Genomic DNA, 19,497 nt, shown 5'->3' with positions numbered 1-19,497 from the left:
AGTTCTGAGGGCGTTGGTGCCAATTTCATAATTGCTCTTTGTATTCTTTCAAGTTTTGTTATACATTTTTTTTGTACTTGGTGACCACGTCATCACTGCATACTCCAATCTTGGTCTTATCAAAGTGACTAGCCATTTCTTCATCCAAGTATGTAAATGCCACTTTGATTGTTCTTATTGAATTATAAGTTTCTCCAAAATTTTTATTTGGGTCTCGGGGGATATTATTCATAATAATGATTCCCAGGTCCTTCTCATTTTCTACTTTTTTAATTTCTTCTCCTCCCAATTTATATGATCCCACTATTCTTTTTTTTTTGCTTCTTCCAAATTCCATGATACTTACACTTGTTAATATTGAATTCCATCTTTCACTTCCTACTTCATTCCCATACTTTATTGAGATCACTCTGCAGCAACTTACAATCTTCTACAGTGTTCACTTTTTTCAATAATTTTGCATCGTCCGCAAAGAAGCACATATAACTTTCAATTCCTTTATCCATATCATTAATATATATATAACAAACATTATTGGGGCCAGAACTGTTCCTTGTGAAACTCCACTAATCACTTCATCTGAATTAGTGTTTGTCTCTTATCACCACTCTCATTTTTCTTTCATGCAAGAAGTCTTTCATCCACTTCAGCAGTTTGTCCTGTATTCCTCCTGCAGTTTCTAATTTCTTTAGCAATTTCTTATGTGGCACCATATCAAAAGCTTTTTTCAGGTCTAGAAAGGCACAATCAGCCCATCTCTTTCATGTATTTCATCTATTAGCCTTGAATAGAAACACATTAAGTTTGTGACGCATGATGGTCTTTGTCTAAATCCAAATTGCCTTGGATTTAGTATGTTGTTTTTTCCAAATGCCTTTCCCATCTAATTTTGATAATTATTTAACAAATTTTAGCTATTGTACTTGTAAGGGAGACCGGTCTATAGTTAGTAGGGTCTTCCTTGTTTCCCCCTTTATTTATTGGTACTATATTTGCTCTTTTCCTTGTTTGAATGAACTGCTTATTAGACTATTATGTCTGTTAGTTCATTCCTGCATTCTCTCAAAATCCAGTTTGCCATTTCATCTGGTCCATGCAATTTTCTGACATCGAGATTACTCAAGTGATTCATTATTTCTTTCCTTGTTACTTCTATCTCTTTCATAGGGGGGACTTTCTCCTCCTTTCTCTCTAAGTTGTATGTTCTCCCTCATAAACACCAATTTAAAATGCTTGTTCATAATTTCTGCCATTTCTATTTCCTCTTTGTATTCTGTTACCCCTTGTAGTTTCTCTAATTCTTGTTTGTTTTTCAGTTGTTTACAAATCTGTAAAATAGTTTTGGTTGATCTTTACATTTTTCTATAACCTCTTTTTTGTATTTTCTCTTTTCTTCTCTGCACACTTGTACATATTGATTTCTATAACTAGTATATATTTTTCATTTTTAGGTCTTTTTTTCCATTTTATCCAAGCTTTATCCCATTTGTCTTTTAACTCCCTACATCTTTTGTTGCTCCCTACATCCTTTTTCTTGCTTTTGTCTTGGAACATACTTTTTCACTCCTATGTAAAATTTCGTTGAAATATTTCATTTCTCTTCAACTGTTGTTTCCTCCTTGTGTATCCTTTCCCAGTCAGCTTTTTAAAAGAATTCTTTTTTATCAAAATTTGTTTTTCCATACATCAATCTTCCTTTTCTATATTGTTCATTTTTTCCATCTATTTTTCCTCATTTAGTTCAAGTTCAACCAATATGTGGTCACTTTTACTTATTGGTGTCTTATATTCAATCTTGTCCACTGTTTCAGGTTCTGATGTGATTATTAGGTCCAGTCTCAATGGTTCTTCCTCATTTCTATACCTAGTATTCACTTGTATCCATTGCATCATTGTATGTTCTATAATCATATCAAGTAGTACATTTCCCCATAGGTCGTCTCTATCTTTCACTGTCATCTCTTCCCAGCAGATTTCTTTAAAGGTAAAGTCACCCATTATAACTTTTTCTTCCATCTTCCATTATCTTATTTAATGTTATCCTTGTATCTTCTAACATTTGTGTTCTCTCTCTTCCCATGAAGCCATTTTAGGAGGCACATAATTTACCACAAACTTCCTGCTCTTCCCATCCCTGTCCTCCAGTTCTATCATAATCCTCTCTACTCTATTCTTTTCATATGTGACATTCCTCACATTTATATCCTTCTGAGGAACATAACTCCACCCCCTTGTTTTACCTCTCTGTTTCTAATCCAATAGTTATATGCACCATGTCCTACACTGTTTGGTGGTAGTGGACCTTTCAATTTTGTCTCTACAATTCCCATTATAACTGGTTCTTTTTCCTTCAAGTACTCATTCAGTTCATTCAAGCCTGTTATTAAGACATCTATATTTGTGTAAGACACTTTTAATTTTCTGCTACTTCCATCATGTTTTCTGTTTCCCTTCGGTTTTTCTCTGCTATGAATCATTTCCTCACTTTCATATCCACTACTCTCCAATAGAATTTCTTTTTGTCTGACTGTTCTTTTCTCGTTTTTTCCTTAGCTTCTAGTCTTTTTGTATTCTCATCCTCTCTTTCCTCTTTATTCATCTCTTTTTATCCATACCATCTGGGGTGTTGGCTGCATGTTATTGTGGCAAAGTGGCATGCAGTTGATACTTTAGGGTCTATATGGGGCGCCCCTATGGACCAGAGCCACACATCATTTTGGCTGTGATAGAGGAAAACTCTGTTCATAGAGAAATGATGACACTTTTATACTACGACTGTCCCTCCGTTATGCTGTCCCCCAACCCCTTGTTACTGCCCTGTACAATTTCTCTGAATATTCATTTCCTTTTTCGCCTACCTTCCCTGTGGTGGGGGAAAAGAATACTGCCACCAAGTATTTCCACTTGGATCGTAAGAGGCGAGAAGAAAAGGATGGGGATTGGGACTAGGTATCCTTCTCCTTGTAGCCCCACAGGGGACATTCCTAAAAGAAAAAGTAAAGGCATAAGAGGGTCTGGGAGTTTTCTGACCAGCACCCTAAGGTTTGGGTCTTTTACTGTGTGTGGATGTGGTACAGATGAGAGTAAAAGGGAAGAGATAGGTAGTATGTTTGTGAGAAGAAAGATGGATCTGTTGGCTTTGAGTGAAACTAAGCTGAAAGGGAAGGGTGAGTGTAAGTTTGGTAGTGTAAGTGGGAGGTTATCAGGAGTGAAGAGAGGGCGAGGGAGGGAAGGGGTGGCTATACTAGTAAGTGAAGAGATAGGTAAACGTGTAGTGGAGTGGAAGGAGGTTTCTTCAAGGATAATGTGGATGAAGGTGAAACTGGGAAAGGAGATGTGGGTTTTTGTAAGTGCATATGGGCCTGGCAGTGAGAAGAGCGTAGAAGAAAGGGAGGCTTTTTGGATAGATTTAAATGAGTGCATAGAGGATTTAGGGAGAAATGTCAATGTAATAGTACTGGGAGACCTTAATGCTAGGGTAGGAAATGTTCCAATTGATGGAGTGGTTGGGAAATGTGGAGTTCCAGGAAAGAATCGTAGTGGAGAGTTGATGGTGGAAATGTGTCTAGAAAGAGAGTTGATGATAGCAAATACAGTGTTTCGGAAGAAAGTCAAGCATAAGTACACATGGGAGAGGGTGGTGGGGGGAAGGGTGGTAGATAGAGTATTAATGGACTATGTAGTGGTAAATAGGATTATGATAGGAAGAGTTAAGGATGTACATGTGCTAAGGGGAGAGGGTGGGGGAATATCAGATAATTTTTTGGTGGAAGGTAAGTTGAGAGTGGAGGATAGATGAAGAGGAAAGGGACAAAAGGTAGGGAGGTTCTTAGAGTGAACTCTTTAAATGAAAAGGAAAAGGAGAAGGAGTACAAGAAGAAGCTGAAGGAGTGGGAGGGAGTGAAGGATAGAGTAGAGCTAGGTGTGGAGGAGGAATGGGGATGGTTGAAGGAGGGAGTCACAAAGTGTGCAAAGATGGTGTGTGGAACAAGAAGGACAGGAGGAAATAGAAGAAAGGGTGGTGAATGGTGGGATGAGGAAACAAAGAAGGTTGTAGAAGAGAAGAAGGAAGCTTTCACAGATTGGTTACAAAATAGGATGAGGGAGTCATATGAGAGGTACAAAGAAAAGAAAAGAGAAGTAAAGAAAAAGGTAAAGGAGGCAAAGAGGAGAGCAGATGTGAAATGGGGTAAGAGTATGACAGAAAACTTTGAAAGTAATAAAAAGATGTTTTGGAAAGAAATTAAGAGAGGAAGAGGAGGCGAATCAAGTAGAGAAGAAAAGGTAAAAGGTGCAGATGGAGAGATGATAATGGAAGAGAAGGCAGTAAGGGGAAGATGGGTAGAATATTTTAGGGAGTTGCTAAATGTGAAGGAGGTTAGGGAGGGAAAGATAGCTGCAGTGGGAAATGCTAAGAAAATGACCATGATGAGTGAGGAAAATGGAGGAAAAATAAGGAAGGATGACGTGAAGGCAGTTGTTAAGATGATGTAAGCAGGTAAGGCACCTAGTCTGGATGGATGCCATGCAGAATGTCTAAAAAAAAAAGGAGGTACAGTAATGGTGGACTGGCTGGTGAGGTTATTTAATGTTTGCTGGAGAGAGGGTAGAGTGCCGGATGACTGGAGGAGTGCTTGTATAGTTCCACTTTACAAAGGAAAAGGGGACAAGTGTGAGTGTAGTAGTTTCAGAGGGATTAGCTTGTTAAATGTAGTTGGGAAGGCTTATGGGAGGATCTTGATTGAGAGGATTAGGAGAGGAAGAGAGGGAGTAATTGGTGAGGAACAGTGTGGATTTAGATCGGGTAGAGGTTGTGTAGATCAGGTTTTTGTGGTAAGACAAATATGTGAGAAAGCTATAGGAAAGGGGAAGGATGTTTTTTGGGCCTTTATGGACCTGGAAAAGGCTTACGACAGGGTAGACAGGAAGGCACTGTGGGAGGTTTTGCGGATATACGGGATAGGAGGAAAGCTTCTAGAAGCTGTCAAGAGTTTTTATGAGAGTTGTTGTTGTTGTTGTCGTTCCCTAGACTGTCTGTCCGAGCAGTCCCGTCTCCCCAAGGAAGGCCACAGCCGAAACTGGGTTTTCCCACAAATCCTTTATAGAGTGTATGTTGTGTTGTTTGCGTGCATGATTGTGTATAATGCAGTCTTCCATTATGTGTTGTATGGTATGGGGTGAAGTGTTACATCCTGGGCAGCTGTTCACAACACGGTCGTCCAGCCTCTTCTGGTAGCTTAGAAGTGCTGGGTGGTGACCGCATCGCAGTCTGGCCAAGTGGACTCTGTCCTTTCGTGGGAGAGAGGATTCAGAAGGGTGGATATCAGGGGGTCTGGCATGCAGCAGTGTGTTGTCTTTCAGTGTGTTAATGGAGCGGTGAGTGATATGATTATGAATATGTTTCCGGAGGCTGGTATTTGGTGGTTGTGGAGGAAGAGAAGAGAGTATCTGTGTGTAATAAAGGTCTTTGGGTGTAGTTTTAATGTTTCTTGGTGTGTGTGGGTGTTCTGCTATGTAGTGTAGCGGGTGTGATGTGTTTGTGGTGGCTGCGGCAAGTGTTTGTGTGCCTCTCATGTCGAGGTGTTCCTTGACTTTGAGGACTTTTGTTTCATGGTGTAAATGGTCTGTAGGTTATGTATTTGTGCAGCCTGTAATTGTTTTTAGGGCTTTGTTTTGTATGATTTGAAGGGTGTTGTGGTGTGTCTCACTGAGATTAGGAGCCCATGCAGGACTCGCATAATTCATCACTGAGCGTATGCATTGTTTGTATATTGTTATATTAGTTTCTTTGTTTTGTCCAAATGTTGTTCCAGTGATTGACTTAAGTGCGTTAAGTCTAGGTGTGCATTTGTTTTTTATGTTTGTGAGGTGTTGTTTGAAAGACATGGATGTATCGTATGTTACACCAAGAATTTTCGGTGTGTTTGTGTGTGGTATTAGAGTGTTGTTGATGTAGAGATGAGGTATGTATTTGTGTTCTTTTGTCCAGTTGGTGAGAAGTGTTGCTGTAGATTTGGTTGGAGCTATTTTGAGTCTGTTTGTGATGAACCATGTGTTGAGTGTGTCAAGGTAAGGCTGGATTATTTCTGCGGCTTTGTCTGTGTTACGATGTGTGCATGTGATTGTTATGTCGTCTGCGTAGGAAGAGATTTGTATTTCTGAGGTGTCTGGCGTGGGTAAGTCATGCATGTATAGATTAAATAATGTGGGGGATAGAACTGAGCCCTGTGGTACTCCGTTCTTAATGTTTCTGATGTGCGATGATTGGCCATTATATGACACATGAGCATTCCTGCCTGCCAGATAATTGGCCAGCCATCTTTTGGTGTTATTGTGCATGTCTGTGTTATATATTTTATTTGTTAGGTTGTGGCGGGGGATAGCATCAAAAGCTTTACTAATGTCCAATGTTATAAGAAGTGTTCTGTGGTGGGGCCTATCTGAATTGATGCCATCTAAAATTCTTTGTGTGAGGTTTGTCAGAAGAGTGTTTGTGGAGTGTAGTGGCCTAAAACCGTGTTGTGAGTCAGCAAGGGGAATATATGGTGTGACAAGTTTAAGTATTAGGCGTTCAATGAATTTAGAGGGGGTGCAGAGAAGTGTGATTGGGCGGTGCGATGTTGGGATTGTTGGGTCTTTGTTCGGTTTTGGAATGGTGATTATTTTACCATGCTTCCAGATGTCGGGTATAGTGTTGTGTGAATAGCTGTAGTTTGCAATGTTTGTGAGTGCGTGTATACCTTGTGGTCCAATGTGTTTTAGGTGGATGTTGCTTATGTTATCAGGGCCACAGGCAGATGAGTGCTTGAGACTATGCATTATGAGTTTTGTCTGACTGTCTATGAAGGGTGTATAGTCTGAGTCTGTGGGAAAGTCTTTCTTACGTCGAATGGTGCGTCGGTCGTCAGGGTGAGATGTAAGATGGCTCGTCTGTGCAAAATGACGTATGAGTGCGTTTGCTTGTTGTCTGTTTGAGGGTAGATTATCTGTTGTTGTGATTATTGCTGCGTGAGAGCGTGTAGTGTTAGTGTTGGATAGTGTAATGCTGTTGAGTGTTTTGTACAATTTGCTGGTGTTTGTTTTGTGATCAAGTGTATTGATAAAGTTTTGCCAATTTTGTGTTTTTTGTTTGTCTATTTTATTGGCAATCACAGTGTTTAGTGTTTGTATTTGGTCTGCTATGTTTTGAGGGATAGGTGTGGGGGTATCGTGTTTAAGTGTGTCACGTTGTCTGATGAGGCCTTGGATTTCTGGTGTGAAGTTGGGGTTGTGTGATTTTCTGTTGCCTCTAGGGATGTATCTCTTGTCTGCATTTTGTATAATTGTATTAAAAGCGTGCACAGCATTGTTTATGTTTGTGATTGGTGTACTGTTAAGTGTTTCAAAATGTTGTTCTGTCTCTTCAGTAAAGGCTTCCCAGTTAGCTCTCTTGTAATTGGTGTAAGTGTGTCTGTGGCCAGCTGGGGTGCATCTTGTTTTGGTGGTGATGATGATTGGAAGGTGGTCAGAACCAAGGGCTCCGACCACTCTCCATGATGTTGTTGGGGTTAGGCAGGGGGAGCAAAAGGTGATATCAGGAGAGGAGGGAGTGTAGAGGGCTTGGTATGGGATATGTGTATGATTATGCGTGTTGTTCATGATAGTCAATGAGTCGAATTGAGTCTGTATATCAAGCCCTCTGTCTGTGTCAGGGTTGTCGACAAACCAGGCAGACGACTTGGCGTTGAAGTCACCACCCATGATCAGGTTGGGGATTGAGGTTAGTTGGCTGAGTTGAGGTCTGAAGGTGTTTGGAACTGTGGGGGATGATTGGGGGGGAATGTACATGTTAACTATTGTTAGTGTTGAATTGTTACCTGTGCGGATACGAATGGATTGGGTTTCTGTTGTGTTATCTGTGGTAGGGAGGAGAATTTTGGTTGTGGCACTTGTGTCCACAAAACAGATGGAATGGTGGATCAGGGTGATGAGTCCACCGCCATTGCCGTCAGTCCGGTCTTGTCTGATGGTGGTGTAATTATGAAATGATGGTGTTTTGTGTGAGTGTCTTAATTTTGTTTCTTGTAGAATTGCAATGTGTATGTTGTGTTGTTTAAGAAAGTGTTCAAGTTCATGTTTTTTAGTGTTGATACCGTCAATGTTGTGTTGTAATATGTTGATGTTGTGTGTTTTGTATGTGTTGTATGTTGCCGTTTGGGGTTGAGGTTGGGGTGGTAGTGGGGAAGGTGTAGGATCTGGGTCAGAGGGGGGGAAAGGAGAGATCGGGGACAAAGGAAGGGGAGTACTAATCGGGGGTAAGGGCAAAGGGAAATTGGGAGTGGGTAAGGGTGTTGGCTGTGGTTGGGGAGGTGGGATTGGGGCTACTGGAGGGCAGGTAGAACATGTCCAAGTGTTTGTGTATTGGGTTGTGTCAGCAAGTGTTGTACAAGTGAGGTGGGCCCAGTTTTTGCACATATTGCACTGAACTGAGCCCTTTGTCTGTCTGCTCGAAGTAATGGGTTTAGAGCATGTTGGGCATGTGTATTTTGTGGTGGGCCCAGGATTGCTCTCTACATCTCCGGCTAAAAGTAGAAGAAGAGGGGTGATCGCCGGAAAATGACCCCTCAGTGCAGAAAAAACGTAACATTGTGTGTTGGAAAAAAAGGATTGTGGTACTCCCCCAGGTAGGCGTAGCTCCTCCTTGGGGATCGGTGCCATCTGCGTAGAGCTGATGGCCAGGGGTAGTTGCTGCTGATTGGCCCCCAACTCTTGGGGTTGGGGGGTGGTCCCACGACGTAGACGTTGCAGCTCCAGGACCTTTTATGAGAGTAGTAGAGCTTGTGTCAGGATTAGAAATGGAGAGAGTGAGTGGTTCGAGGTAAAGGTGGGACTTCGTCAAGGATGCGTTATGTCGCCCTGGCTGTTCAACTTATACATGGATGGGGTACATGAGAGGTAAATGCAAGGGTAGTGGGTCAGGGATTAGAGATGGTTAAAGAAAATGGAGAAAAGTGGGAGGTGAGCCAGCTGTTGTTTGTGGACGACACTGCACTTGTGGTAGGATCGGAGGAGGGATTGAGGAAGCTGGTGACAGAGTTTGGGAGAGTGTGTGATAGAAGAAAGCTGAAGATAAATGTGGGCAAAAGTAAGGTGATGAGATGTGCAAGGGGTGAAAGTGGTAGTAGTCTGGAAGTGAGCATTAAGGGAGAGTGACTGGAGGAAGTGGATAGTTTTAGATACTTGGGTGCAAATGTGGCAGGAAAAGGCGGAGTGAAGGCGGAGGTAGAATGTAGATTGAGAGAAGCGAGTAAATGCCTTGGTGGATTAAAGAGTGTAATGAGGAATAAACATTTAGGAATGTATGCTAAGAGGAGACTGTATTTACCTAGTTGTAATATACGGGAGGGGTGCTATGCTCGTGGTGACCTGTCTTTGTATCTCTCCGCATCAAGTTTTATCTTAAAATCTTGTATAGTGTTAGCACATACTGTTTTGTTGTCTAATTTGTTCCATCTATTTATCACTCTGTGTGGGAAACTGTTCCTTTTCAAGTTTTTTCTATATACTATCCTTTTTCAATTTTTTTCCGTGTCCTCTTGTTCTACCATTTTCCCACACTAATAGGTCGTTCCTGTCTAAAACTTCCATTCCTTTCATTATTCTATAGATAGTTAGCAAATCTCCTCTTTCTCTTCTTTGTTCCAGAGTTGGTAGGTTCAATTTGGATAGTCTTTGCTCATTTGTTAGTTCGGCGAGTGTCGGTGCTAGTTTTGTTGTTGCTCTTTGTAATCTTTCTAGTTTCTTAATATTCTTTTTGGTACTGGGTGTCCAAAGTGATGCTGCGTACTCAAGTTTTGGTCTTATTAGTGTAGTTAGTATTTTCCTTATCATTTCTTCGTCCATATAAGTAAATGCCACTTTGATTGCTCTCAATAAGTTGTAGGTTTCTCCGAACATCTTATTTATATGCTTATCTGGTTTCATGTCCTTTCCAATCATCACTCCAAGATCTTTTTCATAGTGATTGTGCCAACAGCACTGTATGGGGCAGAAACATGGAACATAAGAGAGGAAGAGAGAAGGAGTTTGAATGTGTTTGAGATGAGGTGTCTGAGAAGTATGATGGGGGTTACTAGGCTAGATAGAGTGAGAAATGAGGAGGTGAGGAGAACGGGGGTGGAAAGGGGATTGGGAGATAGGGTTGATGAAAGAGTATTAGGATGGTTTGGACATATGGAAAGAATGAGTGAAGAAAGACTAGTAAAAGAGGTATGGAAGGCAGATGTGGAGGGAGTGAACATGAAGGGACGTCCTAGGATGAGGTGGATGGATGGGGTGAAGGGGGCTCTGGGGAAGAGGGGAATGTTTGTTGAGGAAGGACGGGAGAGGACAGAAGACAGGGGTGAATGGAGAATGGTTGTATATGGATGATGTGATGCATGAGGTGGAATGGGTGGGGGGGATGGGGGGTGAGGTAGTATGTATGAGCAAATTTGACGCAGCCCGAAGGGATTTCTCCCCATCTTCTTTATGCATGGGGGGACGGAGAGAGGGGGTCGCCGATTTAATGAAGCGGCCTTGCTGTGGATGTGCTGTGTCTTGCAACACTGCTTCTGACCCAGGGCAGTGGACAAGGTGCAGGGATGACCCGTCGTCCAGGAGGTGCTAAGATGAGAGGGAGGGTGGAGGGGTGTGGAATGTATTCAGGGATGGAATGGGTGGGAATGATTTTATGCCTTTTCCTTTTTGGCTACCTCCCTTGTAAGGGGAGAAAAGCCTTGGTATATGTATGTATGTGCTTTTTGCTAGTTTTCCTGTTTCTGCTAAGATATTATCTGCTGTCGTTTGTGACCTGAATTTAACCTTAATTGGTCTGGTCTTATCTGTATTGTATTTCTTCAATTTCTTTCCCTGTTTCTTGTTCATCCTCTTGAACTACTTCTAATATATTGTTTACTTCTTCCATCTTCTCTTTTACTCTTGTAGTCTTTTTTGGATTATGCTTCTCTTCCATCCCTAATATAATTATTCGTTTTTATTTATCCGCTAAGTCTTTTACTATATTCTCCTTCCCCCTCATCACTTTAATAACTGTGTCCTTAGTTTGTTCTTTCATCTGTTGGTTTACTATATCTCTAAATTCATGTTTGTTTTTCTCGTGGACTTTTCTCCAACCCTGTACCTCTTTTGCTATGGACTCTTTATTCTCTCTATTATTCTTCTTTAATTCCTCATTGTCATCCTTTACTTCTTTTAACTGTCTTTTTAATTCTTCTATTTCTTTAGGTTTTGGTTCTCCTTCTTTAGTTCTTCCAATTTATCAAATCCTTGTGTAATCCGTGTAAGTTGACTGAACCTAACCTCCCACTGTTTGTTCATGTTCTCTAGTTTTTCCTCTAGACTTGCTAATCAGGGGATGTTGTCATCTCCTCCCTCATTAAATCCATGGAAATAATTATCTTCACCTTCCATTGCACAGCTCTTATCTATATTTCAAATTTTTACATTTTTACTAATGTCTTCGACTTCACCTCTATCGTCTGCGGCCCTCTTGTTGACATTCCTTCTGACTTCCGGGGTGTGTTCGTCCCCTTCCTCATTTCCTTCCATTTTCCTCAGTAATCCCCCCCCCTTTTTCATTTTTCTTCACCTTCCCACTACACCACAAGCTTTCCCCTTCCCTACTAATACAACAAAGGCACACTCCCTCATCATTGAGATCCACGAAATTTGAAGTTTTCCTGGAGTTTCAAACTTCGCTGTGACTTCGACTGTCGTGTATTTATATAGATGAGGTGCCTGAGAAGTATGATAGGGGTTACTAGGCTGGATAGAATGAGAAAAGAGGAGGTGAGAAGGAGAATGGGGGTGGAAAGGGAGTTGGGTGATTGGGTTGACAAAGAGTATTGGGATGGTTTGGACACATGGAAAGAATGAATGAAGACTAGTAAAAGAGGTGTGGAAGGCAGAGGTGGAAGGAATGAACATGAGGGGGTGACCTAGAATGAGATGGATGGATGGGGTAAAAGGGGTATTGGGAAAGGGGTTCATGTCTGTTGCGGAAGGACAGGAGAGGACAGTAGATAGGGGTGAGTGGAGAATGGTTGTGTATTTACCTACCAGTATATACCTAGTTGTATTTACCTAGTATTTTGCAGGAAGGGAAGCTACGCTCATGGTGACCCACCTTTGTACCTCGCAGTGTCTAGTTTGCTCTTAAACTCATAGTGTTTTTGCACACTGTTTCTTTGTCCAGTTTGTTCCAAGTGTCCACCACTCTATGTGGAAAACTGTTTTTCTTCAGATCCCTTCTGTAGCTATGTTTTTTTATTTGCTTTCCATGTCCTCTTGGATGAGATGGATGGATGGGGTGAAGGGGGCTTTGGGGAAGAGGGGAATGTCGGTTGAGGAAGGACTGGAGAGGACAGAAGACAGGGGTGAATGGAGAATGGTTGTATATGGAAAATGTTGTGATGCATGAGGTGGATTGGACGGGGGAATGGGGGTGAGGTAGTGTGTGTGAGCAAAAGTTTTTGACGCAGCCCGAAGGGAGTTCTCCCCGTCCTCTCCTTTATATGGGGGGATGGAGAGGGGGGGTCTCCGATTTAATGAAGCGGCCTTGCTGTGGATGTGCTGTGTCCTGCGACACTGCTTCTGACCCAGGGCAGTGGACAGGGTGCAGGGATGACGTCATCTAGGAGGTGCTAAGATGGGAGGGAGGGTGGAGGGGTGTGGTGTGTTTTCGGGGATGAAATGGGTGGGAATGGTTTTGTGCCTTGTCCTTTTTGGCTACCCCCCTGGTAAGGGGGAAAAAAGCCTTGGTATATGTATGTATGTATGCATGTCCTCTTGTGCTTCTCTTGTCCCAGTTTAACGAGTCCTCTCTATCAAGTATTTCTGTGCCCTTTATGATTCTGTAGATGGTCATTAGGTCACCTCTCTCTCTCTCTTCTTTGCTTCAGAGTCGGTAATGCCAGTTTAGCCAATCTCTCCTCATATGACATATGCCATTTTTGTGGCTGTTCTCTGGATTCTATTTTATTTATATATTTTTTTGGTACTGGGTGACCACATTGTCGTCACATATTCTAGTCTAGGCCTTATATGGATGATGTGATGCATGAGGAGGAGTGGGTAGGGGATGGGGGGTGAGGGAGCATGTGTGAGAAATAAATTGATGCAGCCCAAAGAGATTTGATTTCTACCCATCTCCTTTTCTGCATGACGGGATGGAGGGGGGGGGTTGCTGTAGATGTGATGTGTCTTGTGACACTGCTTCTGACCCAGGGCAGTGGACAAGATGCAGGGATGACCCGTCATCCAGGAGGTGCCAAGATAAGAGGAAGGGAAGAGGGTGGATGGGAGTGGAGTATGTTGGGGATGGAATGGTTGGGAGTGTATTTTGCCTTTGTTTTTTTGGCTACCTCCCTTATAAGGGGGAAAAAGCCTTTGGTGTATGTATGTATGTATCACCACCACCACCATTTTAAAACAAGTATGAAAAAAAACCTGAAATATAAAATACAGGTAGTCGTCGACTTACAACCGAGTTCGGTTCCGACAGACAGGTCGTAAGTCGATCTGGACGCAAGTCGGTCTTTATATATATACAGTATATATTACCCTTTAAATATTTTTGTTACTGTATATATATATATATATATATATATTGTATATTATAGTTAGCATATTGAAATAATCTTAGCATCTTTGAACTATGTTGTACAGTATTTTTTTAACCTTTTTGTAGTTTTATCTGATTTTCTTTGGGAAACGTAGCCTAGGCCTAAGCATACTGAATAAAATCCTATCATCTTTAACCTATGATATTTAATACTGTATTTTTTAACTTTAATATTATTTTACCATCAGACTTTCTTTAGGAAACGTATGCATACTGAATAAAATCTTATTATCTTTGAGCTATGTTGTTTAATATTCATTAACTTTTTTATAAATTTCGTTAGGAAACATAGCCAAGGCCTATGCATACTGAATAAAGTCCTGTCATCTTTGACCTCCTAATACTTTTTGTTGGTTACATTAAAATCATTGTAAGGCAAAATTAGGATTTTTTTTTTTTTATTTAAAAACACATTCATTTCGTTTACGCACTGTACCGAAAATATTGTTATCGACAACAGACTAGGCATAAACAAAGTTTATTGTTACATTCGCAAAACATAAAAATACAAAATGCTGAACCGAACATATTGTTATCGATAACAGACTAGGCATAAGAATATTTTACTGTTACATTTTATTAATTGCAAAACACATAAAAATAAAAAATGCAAGGCAAAATTAAGATTTTTTTAAATTTCAAAACACATTCTTTTCGCTTACGTACTGTGCCGAACATATTGTTATCGACAACAAACTAGCCTAGGCATAAAAAAAAAAAAAAGTTTTATTGTTACATTTTGTTAATTGCAAAACATATAGAAATACAAAATGTAATACAAAATTAGGAAACATTTTACTTCAAAGAAAAAAATTGAAAGAATATCTAGCTGGCTGGGATGCTGACGGTGTCGGCAGCCTGCCAAAACTATCGTACTTGCGTCTCGCGGCGTGCGGAGTAATTGTTCTGCGCTGCCAGGCATAATATTGCAGTTCTATTACTCTATTAAATGTTAAATATTATTGCACTATCTCGTGGTCGTAAAGTCGATCAATCGTAAGTCGCATAGGTCGTAAGTCGACGACTACCTGTATATAGAAAATAATTAAATAAAGTGATAGATAAAAAAAAAAGTGCGTTTGATATTAGTAGATATTGTGCTTCGTCCAAATGTTTAAAGTTTTTATTGTCTTGTAGGTGGATGACAACATGATCAAAAGTCAAAAGCGCAATGCAGTACAAGTGGAGAAGTTCTGGTTTCGCCGGGACATTTACACTCGGAGTTGTGATGTAAATGCCATGGACCTCATGACCATTGATGAGATAATCAATGGCAAGGCAAGTATCAATCTTCTTGAAATTTTTCTTCAAAGTTATGAAGAGATCTAACAATTCACTGTGGTCTTTGTATTTATTCCTTATGTCAATCTATATACCAAGAGCTTTTTCCCCCCTTACAAGAGTAGCCAAACAAAAAAGGAAAGTACCCATTTCATTCTCATCCACCACCCTTTCCTCCCACTTATCTTGGCTCCTCATGGATGACGGGTCATCCCAGTATCCCTCCCAATGCCCTGGGTCAGAAGCAATGTAGAAAGACAGTACATCCACAGCAAGGCCACTTCATTTAATCAGCAGTTATGTCACCATGGTTATTAAATGTACTATCAGACATCACCCAACACATGTTTGAAATTTCACATTTACATGAATAAGTAAAATATCCCAGCATTTGCTGAACATGACCATGATTCACAGTAGCACAATTTGAATAGCCTGCCAGTGTCTGGAGAGGGTCTGGGAACCTAACCTATTATTTTCCCGAGACCTGTAATTCACCCAGCAAAAATTTCATCCTGCATGACAGGCTAAGGAACCTAACACTCATGTTCAGTGAATTCTGACTGTCTACATGGATGGGGTGGTATAGCAGGTAAATGTGAGAGTGATAAGAGATTGGAGATGGTTTGTGATAGTGGACAGAAGTAGATGTACCAGTTGTTTGCTGATGATGGGTATCTAAATGAAAGCCTATATCAATAGAAGAAATACAAAGGAATACAAAGGAAATGCAAATGAGACAAATAGAAATAATACAAGAGAGAGATGGATGGGCAGACTGTGTATTTCTGGACCTACAAAAGGCATTTGATAAGGTACCATACAAGAAACTAATAAAAAATAGAATCAATAGATGGCATCAGAGGAAAATTATTGGAATGGATGGAAGACTTCCTGATTGGGAGAAAAATGAGGGTAGTAATTAGAGACAAACACTCGAATTGGGAAGAAATGATAAGTGGTGTCCTGCAAGGTTCGGATCTGGCTCCAATCATGTTTGCCACATATATAAGCGTCATGGATGAAGGAATAGTGTTGTATGAATTCCTTTGCAGATGAAGCAAAAATACTAAAAGAACAGAGGAGGATTGTGAATCATTAGAGTTAGACCTAGATAGAATCTAGAAATGGACTTAAAAATTGGAAGCGAACTTCAGAATCAAGAAGTGTAGTATAATGGAGTTTGGAAAAAGTAAAAACAGAATATCAAGAAATTATAAAATTGGTGAAGAAGTCAAAAAAGTGAACTCTGAAAGAGACCTTGGAGTAATAATCAGCAATGACATGACACGCCACTGGATAAGCATCAATAAAATAGTAGGAGAAACCTTCAACCTATTAAGGTCAATGAAAGTGGCATTTGACTACTTGGATGAGGAAATGATTAAAAAAATATTAGTTACACTAATAAGACCAAAACTGGAGGACACGGCAACACCATGGACACCCATTACTAAAAAGAGTATAAAGAAATTAGAATACAAAGAGCTACGACAAAGTTGGCACCAACGCTCTCCAAATTAACATATGAACAAAGATTGTCCAAATTGGAATTACCAACTCTGGAACAAAGAAGAGAAAGAGATTTACTGACTATAGAATCATGAAAGGAATGGAAATCCTAGATAGGAGTACATACACATACCAAGGCTTTTTCCCCCTTACAAGGGAGGTAGCCAAAAAACAAAGGCATAAAAACCATTCCCACCCGTTCCATCCCCAATACACTCCACTTCCCTCCACCCTCTACTCTCCCTCTCATCTTGGCACCTCCAGGATGACGGGTCATCCCTGCATCTTGTCCACTGCCCTGGGTCAGAAGCAGTGTTGCAAGACACAGCACATCCACAGCAAGGCTGCTTCATTAAATCGGCAACCCCCCCCCCCTCTCCGTCCCCCCATGCAGAATAGGAGAAGACAGGAAGAAATCCCTTCGGCTTGTGTCAAATTATTCTCACACGTACTACCTCACCCCCCGTCCCACCTCACCCCCCGTCCCCCCTCACCCCCCGTCCCCCCTCACCCCCCGTCCCACCTCACCCCCCGTCCCCCCTCACCCCCCGTCCCCCCTCACCCCCCGTCCCCCACCCATTCCACCTCATGCATCACAACATCATATACAACCATTCTCCATTCACCCCTGTCTTCTGTCCTCTCCTGTCCTTCCTCAACAGACATTCCCCTCTTCACCAAAGCTCCTTTTACCACATCCATCCATCTCATTCTAGGTCGCCCCCTCATGTTCATTCCTTCCACATCTGCTTTCCACACCTCTTTTACTAGTCTTTCTCCACTTGTTCTTTCCATGTGTCCAAACCATCCCAATACTCTTTCATCAACCCTATCTTCCAACTCCCTTACCACCCCCATTCTCCTCCTCACTTCCTCATTTTTCATTCTATTCAGTAACCCCTATCATACTTCTCAGACATCTCATCCCACATTCAAACTACTACTCTCTTCCTCTCTTATGTTCCATGTTTCTGTCCCACAGTGCTGTTGGCACAATCACTCCTTCAAACAACCTCCTCTTAGCATCCATTCCCAAATGTCTATTTCTCATTACACTTTTTAATCCACCAAGGCATTTACTCGCTTCTCTCAATCTACATTCTACCTCCACATCCACTCCTCCCTTTCCTGCCACATTTGCACCCAAGTATCTAAAACTATCCACTTCCAGTCTCTCTCCCTTAATGCTCACTTCCAGTCTGCTGATACTTTCACCTCTTGTACATCTCATCACCTTACTTTTACCCACATTTATCTTCAACTTCCTTCTTTCATACATTCTCCCAAACTCTCACTAACTTCCTCAATCCCTCCTCTGATCCTGCTACAAGTGCAGTGTTGTCCGCAAACAACAACTGGCTCACCTCTCACTTTTCTCCATTTTCTTTAACAATCTCCAATCCCTGACCCACCACCCTTGCATTTACCTCTCACACCACCCCATCCATGTATAAGTTGAACAGCCAGGGTGACATAACACATCCCTAATGAAGTCCCACCTTTACCTCGAACCACTCACTCTCTCCATTTCTAATCCTGACACATGCTCTACTACTCTCATAAAAACTCTTGACAGCTCCTAAAAGCTTTCCTCCTATCCCGTATGTCTGCAAAAACTTCCATAGTGCATTCCTGTCTACCTTGTCGTAAGCCTTTTCCAGATCCATAAAAGCTCAAAAAACATCCTTACCTTTTCTTTAGCTTTCTCACATATCTGTCTTACCACAAAAATCTGATCTACACAACCTCTACCCGTCCTAAACCCACACTATTCCTCACCAATTACTCCCTCTGTTCCTCTCCTAATCCTCTCAATCAAGACCCTCCCATAAGCCTTCCCAACTACACTTAACAAGCTAATTCCTCTGAAACTACTACACTCACATTTCTCCCCTTTTCCCTTGTAAAGTGGAACTATACAAGCACTCCTCCAGTCCTCCGGCACTCTACCCTCTCTCCAACAAACATTAAATAACCTCACCAGCCAGTCCACCATCACTGTACCTCCTTTTTTCAGACATTCTGCATGGCATCCATCCAGACCAGGTGCCTTACTTGCTTTCATCATCTTAACAACTGCCTTCACTTCATCCTTCCTTATTTCTCCTCCATTTTCCTCGCTCATCACTCATTTTCTTAGCACTTCCCACTCCATCTACCTTTCCCTCCCTATCCTCCTTCACATTTAGCAACTCCCTAAAATACTCTGCCCATCTTCCTCTTTCTGCCTTCTCTTCCATTATCATCTCCATCTGCACCGTTTATCTTTTCTTCTCTACTTGATTCGCCTCCTCTCTCTCTCTTAATTTCTTTCCAAAACATCTTTTTATTACTTTCAAAATTTTCTGTCATACTTGTACCCAATTTCACATCTGCTCTCCTCTTCGCCTCGTTGATCTTGTGTTTTACTTCTCTTTTCTTTTCTTTGTACCTCTCATATGACTCCCTCGTCCTATTTTTTAACCAATCTGTGAAAGCTCGCTTCTTCTCTTCAACAACCTTCTTTGTTTCCACATCCCACCACTTGCTATCCTTCCTTCTATTTCCTCTCATCCTTCTTGTTCCACACACCATCTTTGCACACTTTGTGACTCCCTCCTTGAACCATCCCCATTCCTCCTCCACTCCTAGTTCTACTCTATTCTTCACTCCCTCCTATTCCTTTCTCAGCTTATTCTTGCACTTTTCTTTCTCATTTAAGCAGTTCACTCTAAGCACCTCCCTTCCTTTTGTTCTTTTCCTCTTTCTCCATCTATCCTCCACTCTCAACTTACCCTCCACCAAAAAATGATCTGATATTCCCCCACTCTCTCCCCTTAGAACATGCTGAATGGCCTACCAGCTCCGGCGCTTGGCCTTCAAACCAAAAATTTCATAAATTAATCAATCTCCCTTAACTTTTCGTATTACTCGTATACTCCTATCTACCACTACATAGTCCATTGTCTTGTGACACTGCTTCTGACCCAGGGCAGTGGACAGGATGCAGGGATGACCCATCATCCAGGAGGTGCCAAGATGGGAGGGAGGGAGGAGGGTGG

The 19,497-nt window shown here is 41.4% G+C and overlaps 1 protein-coding gene across 3 annotated transcripts in view; it reads left to right on the top strand.

Moving 5' to 3' along the window:
- Positions 1 to 19,497, top strand: part of Gclc (glutamate--cysteine ligase) — a 340,638-nt gene that overhangs the window by 255,274 nt on the left and 65,867 nt on the right. For all 3 annotated transcript variants that reach the window (XM_076184299.1, XM_076184298.1, XM_076184300.1), the window contains exon 8: positions 14,801 to 14,941. In XM_076184299.1, the coding sequence (XP_076040414.1) occupies positions 14,801 to 14,941 (141 nt within the window). The remainder of the gene's footprint in view (positions 1 to 14,800; positions 14,942 to 19,497) is intronic.

This window comes from Oratosquilla oratoria, chromosome 4 (assembly GCF_046742065.1).
Source record: "Oratosquilla oratoria isolate Oo_2021 chromosome 4, ASM4674206v1, whole genome shotgun sequence".
NCBI classification, from domain to species: Eukaryota; Metazoa; Arthropoda; class Malacostraca; order Stomatopoda; family Squillidae; genus Oratosquilla; species Oratosquilla oratoria.
This window is presented reverse-complemented; position numbering and strand designations above follow the sequence as displayed.